This window comes from Narcine bancroftii, chromosome 4, assembly GCF_036971445.1.
Source record: "Narcine bancroftii isolate sNarBan1 chromosome 4, sNarBan1.hap1, whole genome shotgun sequence".
NCBI classification, from domain to species: domain Eukaryota; kingdom Metazoa; phylum Chordata; class Chondrichthyes; order Torpediniformes; family Narcinidae; genus Narcine; species Narcine bancroftii.
The window spans coordinates 250,623,776-250,643,649 of NC_091472.1; the positions used below are offsets into that span (position 1 = coordinate 250,623,776).

Genomic DNA, 19,874 nt, shown 5'->3' on the forward strand with positions numbered 1-19,874 from the left:
GCAGATAACTTTAAATAAACACCTACTATTCTGTTACAGACACAGAAATATGTGTAGGACATTCAGTCCATTGGAACAGCTCCTCTATTCATAAATAAAATAGCTGAATAGTGCTTTAGCTTTCTTGTCTACTTCCATTCACTCCCTTCCTCGATCAAACCTTCCTCAATCAAAATGTAATGATTTCATCTTTCAACTGCACCAACAGTTTATGGTTGGAGGTGTCAGGTACAGAATACAGATTATTGCAACACTTATGTGATGAAATTTGGGGATTTATTTTCCATCAGTTCTGTGATGGAAAAGAAATCCCCAAATTCACTCCAAAATGCCCTAAATCTGAAATTATGCCAATGGCTTTCCTTTGGATAATCTATTATTTAAAATGTCATCAACATTTTAGAAACTCTGTTGAATTAAACTCCAACCATCTAATTTAAAAAATGCAAGGCAACTTTATGAAACCTGTCATGTTTTAATGCTTTAAGCAAACCCAGACTCACCTCATCTTTGTAAGTTTTCCCTGTATTCCTGTATCTGGAACAAGTCCTCCGGGGGTGTCTGACCATACTTCTGCACAACACTTGTCCAATCCCATTGAGATAAAGCCCCACATTTTTTTTGTATCTGTCTACTGGCTTTTTGGCGATTTTTAGTATCTGGGCACTTAAATTGCTTTTTCTCCTCCATGGTTCCTGAGTGGTGGTGGGTTAAAGGATTTTATATTGTAAATGAGTTAAAATCAGATATTCATTTTTGTCCCAGTTTCCATTGCTCAAGTGTTGAAGTATTGACCAGACAATCTCCCAATATACTTAATGCCCTTTTCTCAACTCCAGCACCAAATAAAATTATAAATATCCTCTTTTGTATGGTGTGAATAGAAAAGGGGATACTCATTACCATGTCAATAGGTCACTGTTGGGAGAGGGCAGTTGATTCATACTAGCCACCTTAATGCTGTGTGGTCCCCTTAATGGGCATTTAAGTGGTAATCACTATGTGCAGTTGTTTCAAGTACAAGCTTCAAGGCCTTTACCATTATTTGGTCTTGTGCAAAATGTGCATCTTTTAATTTAGGACCTGTCTTTGAGTCTTGGATAGTTAACAATGCCAAACTTGCAAATTATCTCTAAATCTTTTATCATGAAGGATTTGAAGTTGGTCACCTCTTACTTGTAAACCAATTTATTTTGTGAGGATTAAAGATCTCTTTATTAAGATCTCAAAAATTATTACTGTTCATTCTCATATTTTAACTTAACAATTGTATTGTTTAATTATTAAACAAAATCATTAATTAAAATGTCCATCATATGCTAGGAGATTATCCAGCATGTTCAATAATGGCATGCGTTACATGTATGTTTAACAATCTCTTTTAGTTAGTCAGCTTAAAAGATAGAACACTACAGCACAGTACAGGCCCTTAAACCCCCCCACCCTGTAACCCTCTATTTTTATTTCATTCATGTGACTGTGTAAAAGTCTCTTAAATGCCCCTAATGTTTCATCCTTCACCGCTAAGGCATTCCATGCACCCACAACTCCTTGTACATTTTAAAAAAACTTATCCCTGATGCCTCCCCTAAACTTCCTTCCCTTCACTTTGTACATATGTTCTCTGGTGTTTTCTATTCTTGCCCTGGAAAACAGGGGCTGGCTGTCCATCTTATCTACACCACTCATAATCTTATAGATCTCTATTAAAGTGTCCTCTCATCCTTCTAAGCTCCAAAGAGAAAAGTCCCAACTCTGCTAACCTGCCTCATAAGACATGTTTTCCAATCCAGGTAACGTCCTGGTAAATCTCTTCTGCACCCTCTCCATAACTTCCACATCCTTCCTGTAATGAGGTGACCAAAACTGAACACAATATTTTAACTGGTCTCACCAGAGATTTGTAGAGTTGTAACATGACCTCTTGAACTCAATCCCCCAATTAATGAAGCTCAGCATCCCATAGGCCTTCTTAACTAGCCTATCAACCTGTGTGACATCCTTCTGCAATGTTCACAAGAATGTGAAATTTCTACGACAAGAAGATTCAAATTCATCACAACCAGTTGTGCTATCTTGCTTTATAGGAGTTCATGGTTTGATGCATTATTCTTAACCAAGAACTCAAAAATCGTAAGAATGTTTGTGATTTTTATCTGGTACCAGCATACCTGTTGTATTTGGCAGAGAGAGCAATGGTATTGGAACCATGTACGAAATGTGATAGCTAACTCGGAAGATAAACATATCATTACCTCATAATTGCTGCCATTCTCTTGTGTGCCCTCCATTTATTTTTTTTCTCTTATTTTCGTCTTCATCTTCAGTGAACCAACTTTTGACTTCTCTATTTATTTCTTTAGTTTGCCTTTATAGTTAGACAGGTCAGTCTTAATGGAGATAAAATTCCCCAGTGTGCTTTAGTTAACAGATGAATTAAATGCATTATTGCACTGTAAATTGATATCACACACCATCTTGACCTGGAAATATGTGGCCCTTCCTTCACCATTAATGGGTCAAAATCCTGGAAATCTCTCCCATGCAGCCTTGTGAGTGTACCTACTCTTCAAAGACTGCAAAGGTTCATAGCATCTTCTCAAGGGGAATTAGGGCAAGCAATTAAATACTGTCTTGGCCTGGAAAACCCACATCCTTTGAATGAATAAAAACAAATGTTCATTGCCAGAAGATTAACATGTTCCTCAATTTCCTATTAGGTTTGGTACATCTTAAAAGACTTGCTGATGTTAATGTGTTTGGCAAATCCAAACATAACATGAGAGTTTTGTGAAAAATTTCACATTCTTGGTTTTAAGTCTGTATTTTATATGCTGTGCTGTGGCTTTAAAGAAATATTGCAGGAATTGAGGACTTGGATTGGATAGGGTTAGAGGATGATAAAAAGTTTACCAGACTTTCACTTAAATTCATTCCTAGATGTCTAAATTTATTTTTAACTGGACTTTTCCAACCTAATAAACAATCATTCAACCAACTGAGGAGTCTAATAGTGCGAGTCTTGTGGCACCTGTACCTCGCTGCTACCATCAGGAAAGAGGTATAGGTGCCACAAGACTTGCGCCACCAGGTTCAGGAACAGCTGCTCCCCCTCCACCATCAGACTTCTCAACAATGAACTCAATCAGGGACCCATTTAAGGACTCTTACTTGTGTACTTTTTTTCCTCTCTGTATTACACAGTCATTTGTTTACATTTCTTTATTTGTTTACATGTGTACATTATTTTTGCACTTTAAATAAGTGGCAATTCTGCCTTGCCCATAGGAAAAAAAAATCTCAGGGTTGTATGTGATGCCATGTACGTACTCTGACAATAAATTTGAAATGACACTGCAACTCGGTTGTGGAGCTCTCAGCTCTAGGTTGAAAGCTGACAGGGTTAAACTTCACGGTATAGAATAAATCATTATGACAGAGAAGGAGGTGTTTGATTGAATTTGTCCAAGCTCAATGTAGAGCTATCCCATAAATCTCACTTCCCTGCACTTTCTCCATAACTCTGCGTGCATCTGTCCATTTCCTTCTCTGAAGCCCTGAGTGTTTCCACCATCACTGCTGATCATGAATTCGAGTTCAAACACTCAGGATTGTTGCAGGGCCAACAGCAGGAGATATAGGGTCAAATCTCACCAATTTATAGACAAATAAATAAATTTAGAGTTTTTAAAACATCTTCAATAATCATAATTGCGTAAGCATAAGAATGATGAAAAACCCCATCAGGTTAACTAATGTCCTTAGGATAGACATTGACTGTCCTTGCCCAATTTGTCCAATATGGTTGACAGCCTCCTTCACCAACCATTGTGTACAGACAATAAATATCATTGTTGATAGTAATACCCACAACCTGTGAATGAATTTTTAAAAATTTATCAGTTTCTGTGTCTGTCTGCAACATTTATTACATTTATATAAAGATTCATTGGCTATTCCAGAGCCTTGGGATCTGCTAAGGATGTGAGGCAAAATAAATGCAAGCCTTTCTTAATTGAAGACACCAACTCTTGTGACATGATTGCTTTACAGCTCCTGTGAATTGTGCTGTTAGAAGTAGATATTGAGAGTGCTGAGAATCTTAGTTCAAGCTTTGAGAGCCCACCATTTTGCGGTGGCCATCACCCACATATTGTAGGAAATTTATGGTCCAATGCAACTTCCACAAGACAACTGGAGATTGGTGCTGTTCACATCACAAGATCAGATCAGTCAAACCATGAGATGGCTCAATAAAACCCAAGCTAAATAGTATCTGTAGCAGAGGGAGTAGCATTCACAGTTAACAGATTCTATGGTGAAGTCACATGAAATTCTGCACTGACAAAGATACCTTTTGAACAAAACTTTAAATTCAGGCCGTAAAGTAGTAAAGGCTTTAAAGATCCAATGTTAATGTTTCAGAAAACACCAGGGAAATACTCCCCAAATGATCTGGCCAATATGTGCCTTTCAAACCAACTACAATAGATAATGTGGTCGCAACTTCATTGTTTGTGGGGCCTTGTTGTGTGCAAAGTAATGTATTCAAGAGTTCAAAAAGTAGAGAATAAAATAGTTTAGTTCCTATTTAAATTCTAAATACTATAACTATTTTGGATCTTTAAAATTTCTCTTCCTCTAATTCCCTGTCACTTGAGATCTCTTTCCTGTTTGACCTCAGAGTCTCTTTTGCTTTGATTCTCTTCCTTGAATTTGTTTTTTCTTATTTTCTTTTATGGTACTTGCCCAATCGAATATGAGGTTTTTTGTTTTCTTAAAACATTTATAATTTACTTATTTACATGGTTTCTTTATCATAGTATTGGAGTGTGTAAATATAATTTAAGACAGACACACCCAAGGAGATGCTAGAAAGGAAATATAAGAGATGCAAGAAAACACTTAAGCAGAAAATCAGAAGTGGGGGGGGGGGAGGCATGAGGTGGCTCTTGAAGACATTGTGATGGATAATTCCAAGGGCTTCCACAGATATGCAAAGAGGAAAAGCATAGCAAGGGACAAAATTGATCGTATTCAATTATGCATGGAGCCAAAAGAGATGGGGGGGGGGGGGGGGCTGGTAGGGGAAGGATTTTGCATCTGTATTTACACAGAGTCTATTAAAGTGAGGCAAAATAACAGTCATGGACCCTATACAAATTACAGAGGAGGAGGTTTTTGCTGTCTTAATGGTGGAGAAATCTGAAGAGCCTGATAATATATTCCCTCAGACATTGAGGGAGGATAGTTTACAATTTGCAGAGGTCCTACATCCTGAGCCATAGGTGAGGTGCCAATATTGTTGTTATTTAAGAAAGACTCTAAGAATAATTAATAATAATAGTTATAGGCCGGTGAGCCTGACATCAGTAAGAGGTAAGTTATTAGAAGGTATCTTAAGGGACTGGATGTATTAATATTTTGATAGTCAGGGTCTGATCAGGGATAGTCAATTAGGCTTTATAGATGATAGGTCATGCAAAACAAATCTAATAGAGTTTGAGGAGATGACTAGAATAGTTGATAAAGGAAGGGCAGTGGATGTTGTCTACGTGGACTTTAGACAGGTTTTTGACAATGTACCTCATAGGAGATTTGTCGAGAAGGCTCATTTGTTCAGTATCTGGGATGAGGTAGTAAACTGGATTAGACATTAACTCTGTGGAAAAAGCCAGAGAGTGGTAGTGGATGATTGCCTCTCTGACTGGAGGTCTGAGACTAGTGGTATGCATCAGGGTTTGGTGCTGGCTGAACTGGTGTTTGTCATCCATATCAATGATCAGGATAATAATGTGGCAAATTATCAAATTTGCAGATGACCTAAGATTGGGGATGTAGTGGACAGGGAAGAAGGCTTTCAAAGCTTGTAGCGGGATCTCTACTACCTGGGGGGAAAAAAAAAGGACTGGAAAATGGCAGATGGAATTTAATGTGGCCAAGTGTGAGGTGTTGCTCTTTAGGAGGATGAACCAGGGTAGTACTTACATAATAAATGGTAGGCCACTTTGGAGTGCGATAGAACAGGGGGAATATGAGAACACTGATACATAATTCCCTGAAAGTGGCATTACATGTGGATATGGTCATAAAGGGAGCTTTCAGCATATTGCCTTTATAAAATCAAAGTACTTAGTACAGAAGTTTGGATGTTATTTTGAACTTGCATAAGATATTGGTGAAGCTAAATATGTAGTTTTGGTCATTTATCGAGAGGAAAGATATCAATAAGTTTGAAAAGAATGCAGAGAAACTTTATAAGGACATTGGTGGGACGTGGAACTGAGGTTGAATAGTTGGGATTTTATTCCCTGGAGCATTGGAGAATGAAGGGTGATTTGATAGAGCCATACAAAATTGAGGGTGGAAACAGGGTAAATACAAGCAGGCTTTTTCTACTGATGGCTAGTTGAGACAAGAACTATAGACCATGGTTTTAGGGTAAAAAGTGAAATGTGTAAGAAGAATCTTAGGGGGACATTTTTCACTCAGAGGTTGGAACGAGTTGCCAGCATAATTTATGGAGGTAGTTTTGATTTCAACATTTTAAAGAAATTGGGATAGGTACATGGATGGATAGGGTATGGTGGACTATGATCTGGGTGCAGATCAATAGGACTAGGTGCAAAATAGATCCATGTGGTCTAAATGGTCTTAATGGCCTGTTACTCCAGTATTCTAAAATTCTATGGCTTAAGCACAGCTCAAATGAATGCAGCTTAGGGATATAGAAGGGTAGATAAGGAGAGAGTATTCCTGAACTTTGAGTCCAGAGAGCAGAAGGATATATGGCAGAAACTGAAAGGATGTATTATTCCAGTTGAATCATTAGAGGGTCTATGACATTTGGAATTTAGAAGATAAGAACATGATGTCTATAAGTCAATCAATAGAAATTGGTTGAGGAAGCCTCTCTGGGAATGGCAATTCTCTGCACTGTAAAATTTCAAATCAAGCTCTGCATTTTGTTACATGGCTACATTTGTCTTTCATGAACCCACTATCTCCCAGTTGACAAAATAACATTTAAACATTTTTGTTACATAAAAAAAATTTAAAAAAAATGTGATACTACATGCCGTATAGTTGAAAGAGAAAAAGGATAAACAAAACCTAACTTAGATTGACCTGCTTGAAAAGAACCTCACCTACTTGAAATGCACATCAATGAATTGTCAACATTGATTCATGAGTGCAAATCTGGCCTTGAGGAGGCTGAATGATATTCTGCCAGGTTGGGATATTCTAACATCTTCTGGCTGCATGATTTCAGTTAACTGTAGTGCAAATAATCCTATTTGAGACAAAATTCCACCTGCTGATAATTTGACTGAAATTCCATTCTGTTTCAAGCTTTTCCAGTAAAATTATTACCAGTGGCTCTTCACTTCCAGAGTTTGGATGTGGCATTCCTTCTGAAGACCTATCATATTTAAACTTGTTGATGTCTAAAAATTGTAAAATATTGGACATATAATAACTAATGTAAATTGTGAACAGCATTATCAAACTTATCTATTTTCTTTTAGTTGTGAAAATATTTTGAAAATAATTGTGGTTCATTTCAATATAACTAATTATTTTCTCTCTCCCATGATAGTTGCCCAAATATCCTTGATTGTTCAGAATGTCTCTGTCATCATTTGTGGTGTCATCTTGATGATGGTTTATCTGTTTAAACCTTCTCTTAGCACTATGCTCAAAGGATGGACACTCGTAAGTCATCATTTATTAGCTTTTCAGTGGTTCTGATTTGGATTTTTTGATTCAGTTACACCATGCCTGTAATTATGTGAATATGGAACGTTTATCAAAATGCTGTGTCAGACAATGCAAGGCTTGACGACATAACACCAGTTGAACAGGAATGACACTGGAAAGGCGGTTTTAAAAAAAAAAATGGCTACCTGCTGCTTTCCCATGGTATTTGCACATAATGTCCACCTCACCTCCCCACTCACCATTTTAAATCCTGTGTTTTAGAGAGGGTCATCCTTCTCTGATGTAATTCCTGCCCTGATGAAAATTTCACTCAAGATTGTATGAACTGGGCTTAGTCCAGAAGTTGCCAGATTCTGCTGAAAATTTTGTGTGAACATTTTCTTATGGACTAGTGGTACACTATTATTCCCATAAAACTTTAATTCAGTTCCCCTCATCCCACCATATTGTAGCAAACTCAAACCATGGTGGTATGGCTAATGCGCTGGTTAGCGCAATACTATTATATCACCAGTAACCAGGATTTGAATCCATCACTATCTGTAAGGAGTTTGAATGTTCTCCCCTTGTTTGCTGCATGGGTTTTCTCTGGGAGCTCCGGTTTCCTACCATGTACCAAAGATCTACGGTGGCGGGAGTGAGTAGATTAATTAGTCATATGGTATAATTGGGCAGTGCGGACTTGTAGGCCAGAAATTGCTGTAAAAATCCCCACTGTCACCCAACGTATTGAGACTGGTTTGATTGGATCTACAGTGGTGTGATTCATTTTTGTGTCCCATGGCCTCCATCCCATCACCACCAGCTTTGAATACGATCTCATGAGTTGTGGTGACTTGTAATAAAATGGGGCCCATCATTTTTGCTTCCATTGCTATTCAGAGATGGAAGTAAAATTTTCAGGTAATTTCCAAAGTGCTTTTTTTCTTTTCTGTTTTTGAAATAACATCCATTGTATTGCTTAACAATATAGTAAATTCAAGCACAGGAGAGCATTTATTGCCCTGTGGATTTATTACCCATTGTCCAGAATTATAGCAATTAAGCACTTTTCTAAGTAATTACAAAATGCTGTTACAGAGATCATGAAAGAAGTTATATTCACATACAAGAGTCAGCCCAGTTTGCTTTGTTCGAATTTTAGATTATACATTGTCAGATTATTTTTGGGGATATTTTCAAATTATGCAGGTAGGGTTGTAAGAATGGGAGGAGGAAACAAGGTATGATGAGCTTTGGAAGAAAATTATAACACAAACATTGTTTTGTTTTTATTCATCTGAACCTAGGCTGGTTTCTTTAACTGAGCAGATCTAATCTAATAGATCAGACTTTTTGATGCCATTCTTTAGGATGACATGCAGCCTTCTAAACTGGGGCCAATTGTCAGAGAGACGGTAGCAAGGCCATTACAAGAGATAGCAAGTGGGCACTTTAACTGGGCCTAACATGCAGAGTTCTGTTTTGCTGAGGCCCCACCCCTGAAATGCAGCCCTCGATAGGAAACAAAGCTGAGAGTTGGAGTTTTTAAAAGGACTATCAGACATGTATATTAAAAAAAATACAATTGTTATAATTTTTTAAAAACTTACAAATATGAAAAACAAAAATATGGTTACACATTGAAATGGTGCTAAATTATATAAAAAAAACATTAAACTAAATCAAAATAAATATCTTTTAACCTCCTGATGGAAATTCTAATCCTTTATTAGATTTAACAAGAGTAGGATTGCAGGGGAGAATCCCCAGTTTATTGCTGGATGGGATTGCAGACATTGGCCATCAGTCTGACCTGACTGAAGTAGCTTACCCAAGACTGGGTTTTGTCAGCTCAGATTAATTTACATAGAGGCACTTATCTGAGTTGCATGAAATTTTCTGAATTAATCTTTCCCATTCTCACAGGATCTTAACCATGCACCATTCATTCATTTAAACCAAGTTATCATCCCATGAAGTAAACCAAAATATAATATTGATACCTTTTTAAAAATATTAATATGGCTCTTTCATTCAACTGCTTCTAAAGAGTTATCTTTGTTGAACTTTTTTGTAGACTGGCTGCTATATTTTGGTCATCACCTTCGCAAACATTGCAAATCTGGCAAGCACTGCTATGGGAATCTCAATTCAGAGAGATTGGATTATTGTTGTTGCAGGGGAAGACCGAAGTAAACTGGCAGGTACAAATCAATGTTATATTCCAATCCTGTTGTAGAGTATTCAGCCCAGATCAGCACAGAATCAGTTGATAATTTCTGATTAATCTGTTGATTAATGCATTCTTTGCCTAGAATCTTGACTGATGTGGTGTGAGAACTACTTTCCAGGTTATATTGCAGCATGTGGGCAGATCATGGTACTCTGTCCTATACATATCAAATGACAAATAAAGGTCAACGGTACAGTTGGCGTAGCAGGATGGGGATTTGAATCCTGTGCTGTCTGTAAGGAGTTGGTACGTTCCCCCCATGTCTGCATAGATTTTCCCCAGGGGCTTTGGTTTCCTCCTACTGTTTTAAACATACTGAGATGTAGTTTAATTGGGTGTACATTTGGCGGCATGGACTTTTGGGCCAAAATGTCTAAATTAAAAAAAAAAATTTGCTAATTTAGTGCACATGAATTGGACAATTATTTTAATGCTAACAGAATATATTTTTGCAATGAATATATATCTGATCATTTGTTAATAAGTAACCGATCCTTATGCAAAAAAAAAAGTTACGTGCAGCACTCTGATATCATGTTCTTTTTAAGGCCCTTCTACTTTTTATCTTGCACCCTTTGGTAAGAATCAAACAGTGTTGGACTGCATGTCAAGGCCTTATGCTTTCCCAATAGATTTACTCAAGGATAATCATTAATGAATTTATTTCTAGATTTGTTAAAAGTGTCAGCTTGTTGTATCAGGTGTCCTATGTATACAATGTACAAAAAAGGCCATTGATTTATTTGTTTGGGAGATGATAGTTATAGGACAGACCACTTTTAACCACTTCAACTCTGCAATACTCAGATGGGGCAAGTCCAAATGTAAAGAACTTTCACAGGTCACAGAGAGGCGGCATGGTTGGTCTAGCAGTTATCACAATGCTGTTATAGCTCTAGCAATCAGGACCTGGGTTCGAGCCCACATTGTCTGTGAGGAATTTGTATGTTCTCCTGTGCCTGCATGGGTTTTCTCAGAGGTCTCCGGTTTCCTCCCATTGTTCAAAACATTCCAGATGTTGTAGGTTAATTGGGTGCCACAGACTCATGGACCGAAAAAGCCCGTTAAATAATTAAAAAAAAAATTTCATCCTGATTAATCTGGTAGCTGAAATAGCAGCTAAATTGGTTTTACTGCTCTTGGGCTAAGGATGATAAAATTTGGTTGTGATTGTTGGTTTTGTACATAGTGCGTGTCGAAAGAACCAAAGACTTGTTGATCCAAACCAATGCTTTTATTAACTAAAAGACTGGAGCATATCACAAGTAGGTCGACCAGTCCAGAATGACGTGGTCTGGCTAGGAGCAATCCTTTAAGACCTCCCAGTAGGTGTGGCTACACTCTCAGCAAATCAGTCATCCTACACTACTATCTGTACATATACACATTGGTGATTGAATCTGTACTATCACAGTTGGTGTTATCTACTTGTATAGAGAGTAAAACCCTCAGTATCCAGTAGCTATGGAGATTGTTAGATGCTGGATACGTGAATTTGCTGGTTGCTTGAGATTGTGTTGTGTGGATTGGTGAACTGACTGCACCAATTTTAAACTTCCATATTTTTTTACCTATTTATTTTCTACTATCTTTCTGGCAGTTGCTTGAGGCTGCTGGTTACTTGAATTTCTGATAAAATGGATTTTATTGTCCGTAAGGCAGGATTCAGTTCTGATAAATATCCTGGAACTGCCATATCCCGTTGCACAGGAAAAGTTGGCATTGTCAGAAATGAAGGGAGGGAAACAGACAGTAATTGGCAAATTAGTTATAAATTGAGTTTTCTTGAGTTTAAAAGTTTCCAACTTTACAAAATACCTATATTTTACTGTAACATAAGTGAAGTCATAAGTTGTTGCCACACATTTAGCAGTGTAGGTCCTTCTTTAATACAGAAATACAGGAAGAGCAAGTGTTGAGAGAGAGATCAGTTTCCTACAGTCTTATGAATCAGGATTGAGGCAATACTTGGCCAACATTTTTACTAGTCCCAGTCTTTTTTTTAAAAACTTTATTTAAGATTTTATAACATGAATAAAATAAAAGAATAAAAGTAAGATAATAAAATTACAGTACCACATCAGTGAACTAAATAAACTAATCCCCCGCAATGATTATGACACAACATTAATAACCTAACTTAAAATTAGTCTAACCCCCCAAAATAAAGAGTGAAGAGTTAATAAAATGAACAATATTATATATAAGAGAAAAAAAAGCCCACTTACAAAAAAAAAGATAAAACATAACAAGTAAAGATACTAACAAAAAAAAGTTATCAATACTAAAATATCACACTTAAAAACATATTTAAAGCAAACTTAAATGCATATATTTAGCAAACGGAGTCCACTTCAACCTATAAAAAGACATCCTATCCTGAATTGAAAAAGATCTCCTTTCCATAGTCAAACAGGATTTCATCTCCAAATGCCACCTATCTAAATTTAATATATTTCTATCTTTCCAAGTAAGTGCTATACATTTCTTGGCCACAGCTAAAGCTAAATAGATAAAAGAAATCTGATAATCCTTTAAACCTAACTAGTCCCAGTCTTGACGAAGATGACACGATTTGGAGTCCATCTTTAAAATTGAGGACATTGAGATTTCTTCTCACTGCGGTTGATGCATCTCTGAAATTCTCAGCCTCAATGTGTGGTGGAGGCTGGATCATTAGAAGAACTAAAATGAATGTCGATAAATATTTTAAAAATATAAGAATAGAAGGGTGTGGAGAAGTAACACAGGAAAGGCCAGTATAGATCAGCCATGATCATATTAATTGCTAGGGCACAGTCAAAGGTCCTGATGACCTACTCCAGCTTTATTGTCTTACATTTAAGATACATTTAGGAAAATGCAAAGGTGAATGTCAGATTAAAGAATGCCAGCCTTCAGATTGTTCCTCTATAGGCCAGAGAGATCTTTGCTTAATCCTAGTCTTGTGTATCCGACCTGAAACTGAATGTGCCAGCTGGTACACAGGGTGTCCTGACAGAATTTAATATACCTTTATGTTACATCATTGTTTGAGAGGAGAGAAAGACTGAATAGAAGGTTCTCTTTCAGTTGTGACCCCTTCAGATAGCCATTAACAAGAGATGAAAGACTGTATGATGACACATCTGTATCCATGGAGTTGGTGTTCTTATATGACACAGAAATGACCTGAAAGATCTCCACATAGACAGCTTAAGGGCGTCTATCAGCTGCCTGGTGTCATTGAATGATGGCAAGTTAAATTTCAGGTGTGCAATGATGCAGCAAGTAGTGATGCTGCTGCAAGGCCTCAGCTACTTGACTTCAATCCTGATCTCTGGTACTGTCTGTGTGGAGTTTGCACACTCTCCACGTGACTGCCGGAGTTTCCTCCCTCATTCCAAAGACGTGAGTTGGCAGGTTAATTGGCAACTGTAAATTGTCCATTGTGAGTGGGAGAATGGCAGAATAGGGGGGAGGAATTAATGGGACAATAGAAAGAATAAAAATGAGATCAGCGGAAACAAGTGCTTTATGATTAGGACAGGCTCAATGGGTGAAATCCTCTTTCTACACTGTATAATTTGATGAACATGTGACCGTATGAATCTGTGATTGGTAGTCTGTTGAATATCACACAAAATAAAATTAACATGGGTAAAGTGATGTTAGAGTCCCAATCTAAACATTGACCATGGAGGACACTGAGGCCATGTTAAACTTCAGTTTTGAACAAGGAGAATCTTAGCGTCTGTTTGTTGATATTGTAACGGAGTATATAGAAATGTTTTTGGGAAATAAATTGGGAAAGGTTTGTTAGAGTCGGTCGCATGCAAACACTTTAAAACAGATCTTATTTGAAATACTGGAGACATAGTGGCTTCTCGCACCTTTTTGCAAGAGATTTGAAGAGTGCTCCAGAGATGTCACTAATGGATTATTGTTTATCAAGGCAACAGATGAAAGAGCAGGCTGGAGCCACTATTGTCTGCAGGAGAGTTTTGCTGTTGTAAGAGGCTAATGTGGTTTTGCAAGCAGAGAGAGTCAAACAGACTTTCTCTCAGTCTCAGTGTGTGAGAGAGAGAAAAGCAGAGATCAATTGACAGTGTCAGCCAGCAGATGTTGCTGGGACTGAAACAGGCCAAGCTTTTGGAAGCCCTTGTGATTCATGCAAGAGGAGAGAACTGGCTGTCTAATGTTTTACTTCAAATAAGAGAAACATAAAGGAGCTTTGTGGTGACCTGAAAGAAAGAGGTTATCATCCAGAGAACCATGGGGCAAGTTTTGTCAGCAAGACACTGAGGTGACTGATGGAAGTACATCAGTTGTGGATGTCCTGGAACAATGCATCTCTCTTTGAAAACCAACAAGAAACTTCCTGAGTGGTAACCATTTACCTTTTGAACACCAAAGTCTGATGAACTTTATATATGTTAAATTCTGTGCACAGTATAAGAATTGCCTGCAACCAGTGAACTTGGAGGAATGAGAAGTGAGATCGGACTGTGAACCAAGGAACTTTTCTGAACTTACACACACATTACATACACATGCTTAGAATTAGAAGGGGGTTATTAGATAAAGTAAGTTAATAGTGATAAGTTAAAGTGTAATTCTGTTTTCATGTTTAAAGATAATTAAAATAAACTTTTATTTAAGTAACTATTTATCTTAGTGAATATCTATTGCTGCTGGGTTATGGGTCCTCTGGGCTTTTAACAATATGGTTAGCTCATCCCATTTGGGTCCAACATACAAGCAAGTTTGTACAATGGAGTCAACCAATCACTTCTTTCTCCCCTGTAACAAATCTGTGGCTCAGCTACATTTTGTTCTGTCTCATGGCAAAAAACTCTTAGGGACAATCAAGATAAAATAAATATAATTTCATTTCTTTGCAACACTATCTAATGAATTTCCAGAAGAAGCTGTTCATCTCATTGTGCTCATGCTGGTCAAGAATGAGCCATTGAGTCGAATCCCACTTTATAAATTATGATTTGCAGCCTTTCAAGCTAAGGACTATGAAGTAGTCAGCCAAATACATTTTAAATATACTAGTTTCATTTTCTTTATTTAATTGTAAAATGAGGGCATTGTTTTTCATTTCTGAAGCCATGTTATATTTCTCTTGTGAATGTGGTGGCCAACCAACTTCTTGGATTGTTGTGCTTTGTGCAGTGAGACTCTCTGACAGGTAGGGTGTCTCAGGAATTTGACTCTCCATTTACAAAGGAAATGCAGTGTATTTACCAGACAGGATGATGTGTTGATTTGGAAAGGACATGGAGATTTTAATGCTTTGTTATGGATGATAGAGGTTCAGGGTTGAGGCAGAGCCGCTGAAGAAGCCTTGTTCTGTTGTCCTCTACCAGATAATCAGCTTCTAGTGTCTCAGGGCTGATCTCCTTCTAATCAACTGTAAGAACTGTTAAAATATTAGTTAAGCCCAATACAGCTTCAGCCACCAACAGAATGTCACCAGTTGATATTTATATCATATTAATTAGCATCTGTTTTTAAAACAATTCATTGTAATGCCATGGTCTCCAACTTTCAACTTTACAGAAGAAATTTATGCAGCCATGGGAAGAACATGCAAACTCCGCACAGACAGCACTCAAGGTCAGGATTGAATTGAGGTTTCTGGCACTTACCCCTCAGAACTAATGTTAGCTTAGAATCTGCCCAATGAAAACCTCTTGCTGTGGCAAATATACCAGAGAGCACTGCATACTACCGCTTAAGTGTGAAGCTGCTTGCAGCTTCAAAGGCATTCCCAGAGTATTGTTTTCTTTCAAAGTAGAGAGCACATGGAGGCAGCTCAAATAATTTCACCTTAAGTTAAAAAAATAAATTTCAGTGGAGGTTTCCTCCAAAGCTGTTGATCAAGATGAGATGCACATCATTTTTGTGAGCTCCTAATTCTTGAGCTTACGACTGATTGAATTTAACTCAATCTGCCTATTATTGTTTTTTGGAGACAACCATAATTGAGAGGGAAGGATGCCAAGCTTCTCCTACAGGGTGATTCCTTCATATTTGAGTAAGCTCACTATTTCCTCAATGATCGGCGTTTCTTTGCAACAGGATAGAATTGCATTGCAAGGGAATGTAGCTGCCATAAAAGTTGTAAATATTCCAATCATAAACAGTTAGCCATAGATGAAGTTTCTTAGTTAATGGACATATCATCAATAACAGGAGTCCTATTTGAATGCGTGGTTTATTGAGAGACCTTTGAGAGAATGACTCAACTATGTTTGTGTACGGGGTTGAAATATCACAGGAAAGTTCAATAAAACGGTGCCAAACATAAAACTGGTTCTCACATTAAAAGTCAGCAAAGTGAAGGTAAGAATTTCAAGAGAATGTTCAGTCCATCTGGAATACCTCAAAATGTTTATTTATGTTTAAAAAAAAACTCACGTGTTAGCTGCGGATGGTGTAATCCAACCACTCTCAGCCCTGGTTGCATCATCTTTGACAGATGAACAAGATGTTTCAGGTGAAATAACTGCATATTTTGATCGGTCTTTCATTGTGTTCCCTTTCAGCAATTCCTTCTCGTAAACAAGAATAAACATAAGGTTTCCTGTTTCCTGGGATATCAGCTATTTTGTAACATTTTGTTTCTGCCGTGTGCATTTAAATCCTGTGTTGACTGCTGAGGATGGCCTACATCCTTGTCTTCCACTTGCCAGTTTTTGTTTGTCGCGCTTACCAACACTCTTGTGATTCCTGTGCATCTTTCATCACCCCTTTTCTCTGAACTCCAATTTTCCCAAGCATTTGTGTCCCTCAGTAATGTTACAAATTGAGTTTAAAACTGGAGGGCAGAAGTTAACGGGGAGAGGCAAGACTTAAAATGGACCCGAGGAGCAAGTTTTTCACACAGAAAGAGTTGGCAGAATAACAGGTAACAATTAGTCAGAATTTAGGATAGAGATCAAGAATTTGCTTGTGTGGTGCTAGAACAACAATCTTGCTTTCAATGTCAGCAAGACCAAGGACAAGGAGCTCATTGTGGATGTCGGAAGGGGAGATCAGTCGACCTTATACTTTTCTTCGTTGGCAGGACGGTGATGGAGGGTCAGTTCCAGAGCATTCACATATTGGAGGCCCTCTCCTAGAGCCAGCACATTGATGCAACTGTGAAGGAAGTATTCCAATTCCTCTACCTTCTAAGAAGTCTGAGGAGATTTGGCACCTTGTTGAATACTCTACTGGACTTCTGTAAACATACTGTCTGGTTTGGAAACTTGAGTGCCCTGGAAGGCAAGAGGTTGCAGAAAGTGGCAAATCTAATTAAGTGCATTGACCTCTCATCCACTGAAAACATGTACAGGAGGTGCTGCCAACAGAATAAAGTATCCCGATCATCCTGGCCATGCTCTCTTCTTGCTGCTACCTTCAGGCAGGAGGTATAGGATCTCTAGGTTGAAGAACAGTTTTTTTTTCCTTTGCCTAATGGTGTTGCCCAAATATGTGAAAGTCTGTACACTAACCTATCTATACTGGTGTCAAGAAGCAGTTTTGAAGGTCATGTGTTGCAGTTAATTTTCATCCAGTTTGCTGGATTATTTTCGTGCATTTGATGTTGGCTAAGGGGTGGAAGAGTGAGGTCTGTTACGTGATCATGGTCTTCAAGGGTTGAGAATGGGACCCTGGATAGTTAAAGTTCACATTTATTTTGGTCACAATCTTATCTGTGATACTGTGAGAAAATGAAAATTTTTGGTATGAGAAGTAAATATTTTAACTTCTAACATATTTCACAGGCTTAAGGTCAGCACACAAACTCTAGTTTAAAATCAATAAAATCCCTTTGTTTTCTAAAATATGGGTTAATTATGGTAAAATTATTTTTATATTCTCAAGTTAGATGGCTGCTACTATAATTTAAGTATCTATGGTAATAAAATTCATGGTGTTGTCACAAAAGGCTTCCTTATTAAAAAGTTTTATACAGATTCATAACTGTACAGTTATTCTTGAGCAACACCAAACCAATGCTATTAGTTAATAGCATTTATAAAGTTCAATTTCTCATAATCGGCAGAAATAATGTTGTCAAATATGATTATGAATGGCTTCATTAACATTACTTTCAACAAACAAATATCTTATCTTTTTGTTATAAATGAGTTAAGTGTACAATTAGTCCAGAAATTACATTCACCATGTTTTCTCTGTCTCTACAGATATGAATGCGACAGTTCGCAGAATTGATCAGGTGACAAATATTTTAGCTCCAATGGCAGTTGGACAAATAATGACATTTGGCTCCTCTGTAGTTGGTTGTGGTTTTATCTCTGGTTGGAACCTTTTCTCCATGTGCTTTGAATATTATATGCTGTTTAAAATCTACCAAAGAACACCTGCACTGGCAATCAAAGCAAGTCAGAAGGTGGACGACCAGGAAATGAAGCCACTGAACAAACAAAAAGGTATTCAACAACTTTGCCTGTGACTAGTGACCAGTTAGCTTGTCAGACAACATTCAACTCTGCTTTGGGGGCAAGCAGAATATGCACTAACCCAAGCTAATTTATTTTATTCACACGAAGCTCCAATCCATTGTTCAGTCCTAGTCATTTATGTTACAAATGATATAAAAAGAAAGTAGTTCCAATTTAAGTTGTTTAAATTAACATTTTTAAGATGGGAATTATTAGATTATTAGTCTTGAAATCAATATATAAAAATGTGTAAAATATGTAAAGGGTGACCCCCAACTCTTAATTATACAAAACACAAGGATGATCTCTGAAATGTCATAAGTAATGACTTTGTGAAAAGTGTTCCTGCATTAATGAGTCTCAGCCATTCAAATCCTGTCTGATCTTCCTCGGGGCCGAGTGGCATATTTGTTATATTATGTTGGTTCTCCCCAAATGAAAGAAAATCTGAAAGAGAAACATTTAACATCATAGATGTACAACTAAGAATCCGTCCTTTATTGATTTGATTGATTTTAATTATTTTATTTGCAAGTATGGCAATTTTTTTGATTACATTTGTCATACAAAGGTATAATTACCTTTTCGGAAACAAATTCATCCTCCAATTAGCTATTAGCAGTTGTATATTCTCAGTGGGTTAACATAAACAGAGTAATTTATAACAGTGAGAGAAACACAAGATAAAGGATCCCAACCTGAAACTGACTAACTGTAGGTGCTATCTGACCTGCTGAGTTCCTCCATCTTCTCTTTGTTTACTCAAGGGATTTCTAATCCTGAGAAATTATATTGGAATGTAAATGCTGTATGCTGTAAAAATTTCCTGAAATCTCACCGTGCTTCATGTTCATGTATACATTTATTGGGCTGAAACTGAGAAATCCCAGCAGTTCTGTGTTGAATAACAGGCATGTAGCCAACACCGTCTCACCCCCTCCACCCCGTAGTTCAGCAAGTCAGGGACTTCTGTGTAAATGTCCAAAAATGGTTTGCCAGTCAAAGCTTTTCAGCTGTGCTGTGGACTGGTCTTGTTCAAATTCACCCAATGGATGGCAATGTTAGATAAGACCCTTCCTTCATATAAAAATCATTTAGGATTGTTTTGGAATCAAGATTGCACTTGAAAGAAAACTAAGGTCAGGCAACCCACACAGGTTGATCCTGACATCAGGCATTCTCTCAGCAGTTTACACATATTACTATGTGATAGTGTGGTCTTCCCTAGGTGGTTTGAATTCCACCCGAACATTCTGATAAATTAATTAACTCCAGTGAACTACAGCAGTGAAAAAAAAATCAAAGGAGAGTTGATGGCCATCTAAGAATACGTTGTAGGGTTTCAGGGAAATGAGGACTGATGGGATTGCTCTGATGGAAATTTGCATGATCCACTGGGCTGAATGGTTTCTTCCTGTGTCTTAACAAGCAAGTTAAATCAGTGAAAAGCCTGAGGTACTGCTCTTGATATCGTTTGGACCATTAAATGTCAT

General features: G+C 37.5%; 1 protein-coding gene across 3 annotated transcripts in view; it reads left to right on the plus strand.

Annotated features, from left to right (window-relative positions):
• The window catches only part of slc40a1 (solute carrier family 40 member 1), a 46,446-nt gene that overhangs the window by 19,894 nt on the left and 6,678 nt on the right, over positions 1–19,874 (plus strand). For 2 of the 3 annotated variants that reach the window (XM_069934725.1, XM_069934727.1), the window contains 4 exons: positions 7,601–7,716; positions 9,782–9,908; positions 15,488–15,544; positions 18,124–18,369. In XM_069934725.1, the coding sequence (XP_069790826.1) occupies positions 7,601–7,716; positions 9,782–9,908; positions 15,488–15,544; positions 18,124–18,369 (546 nt within the window). The remainder of the gene's footprint in view (positions 1–7,600; positions 7,717–9,781; positions 9,909–15,487; positions 15,545–18,123; positions 18,370–19,874) is intronic. The other variant, XM_069934726.1, reaches the window with a different exon arrangement.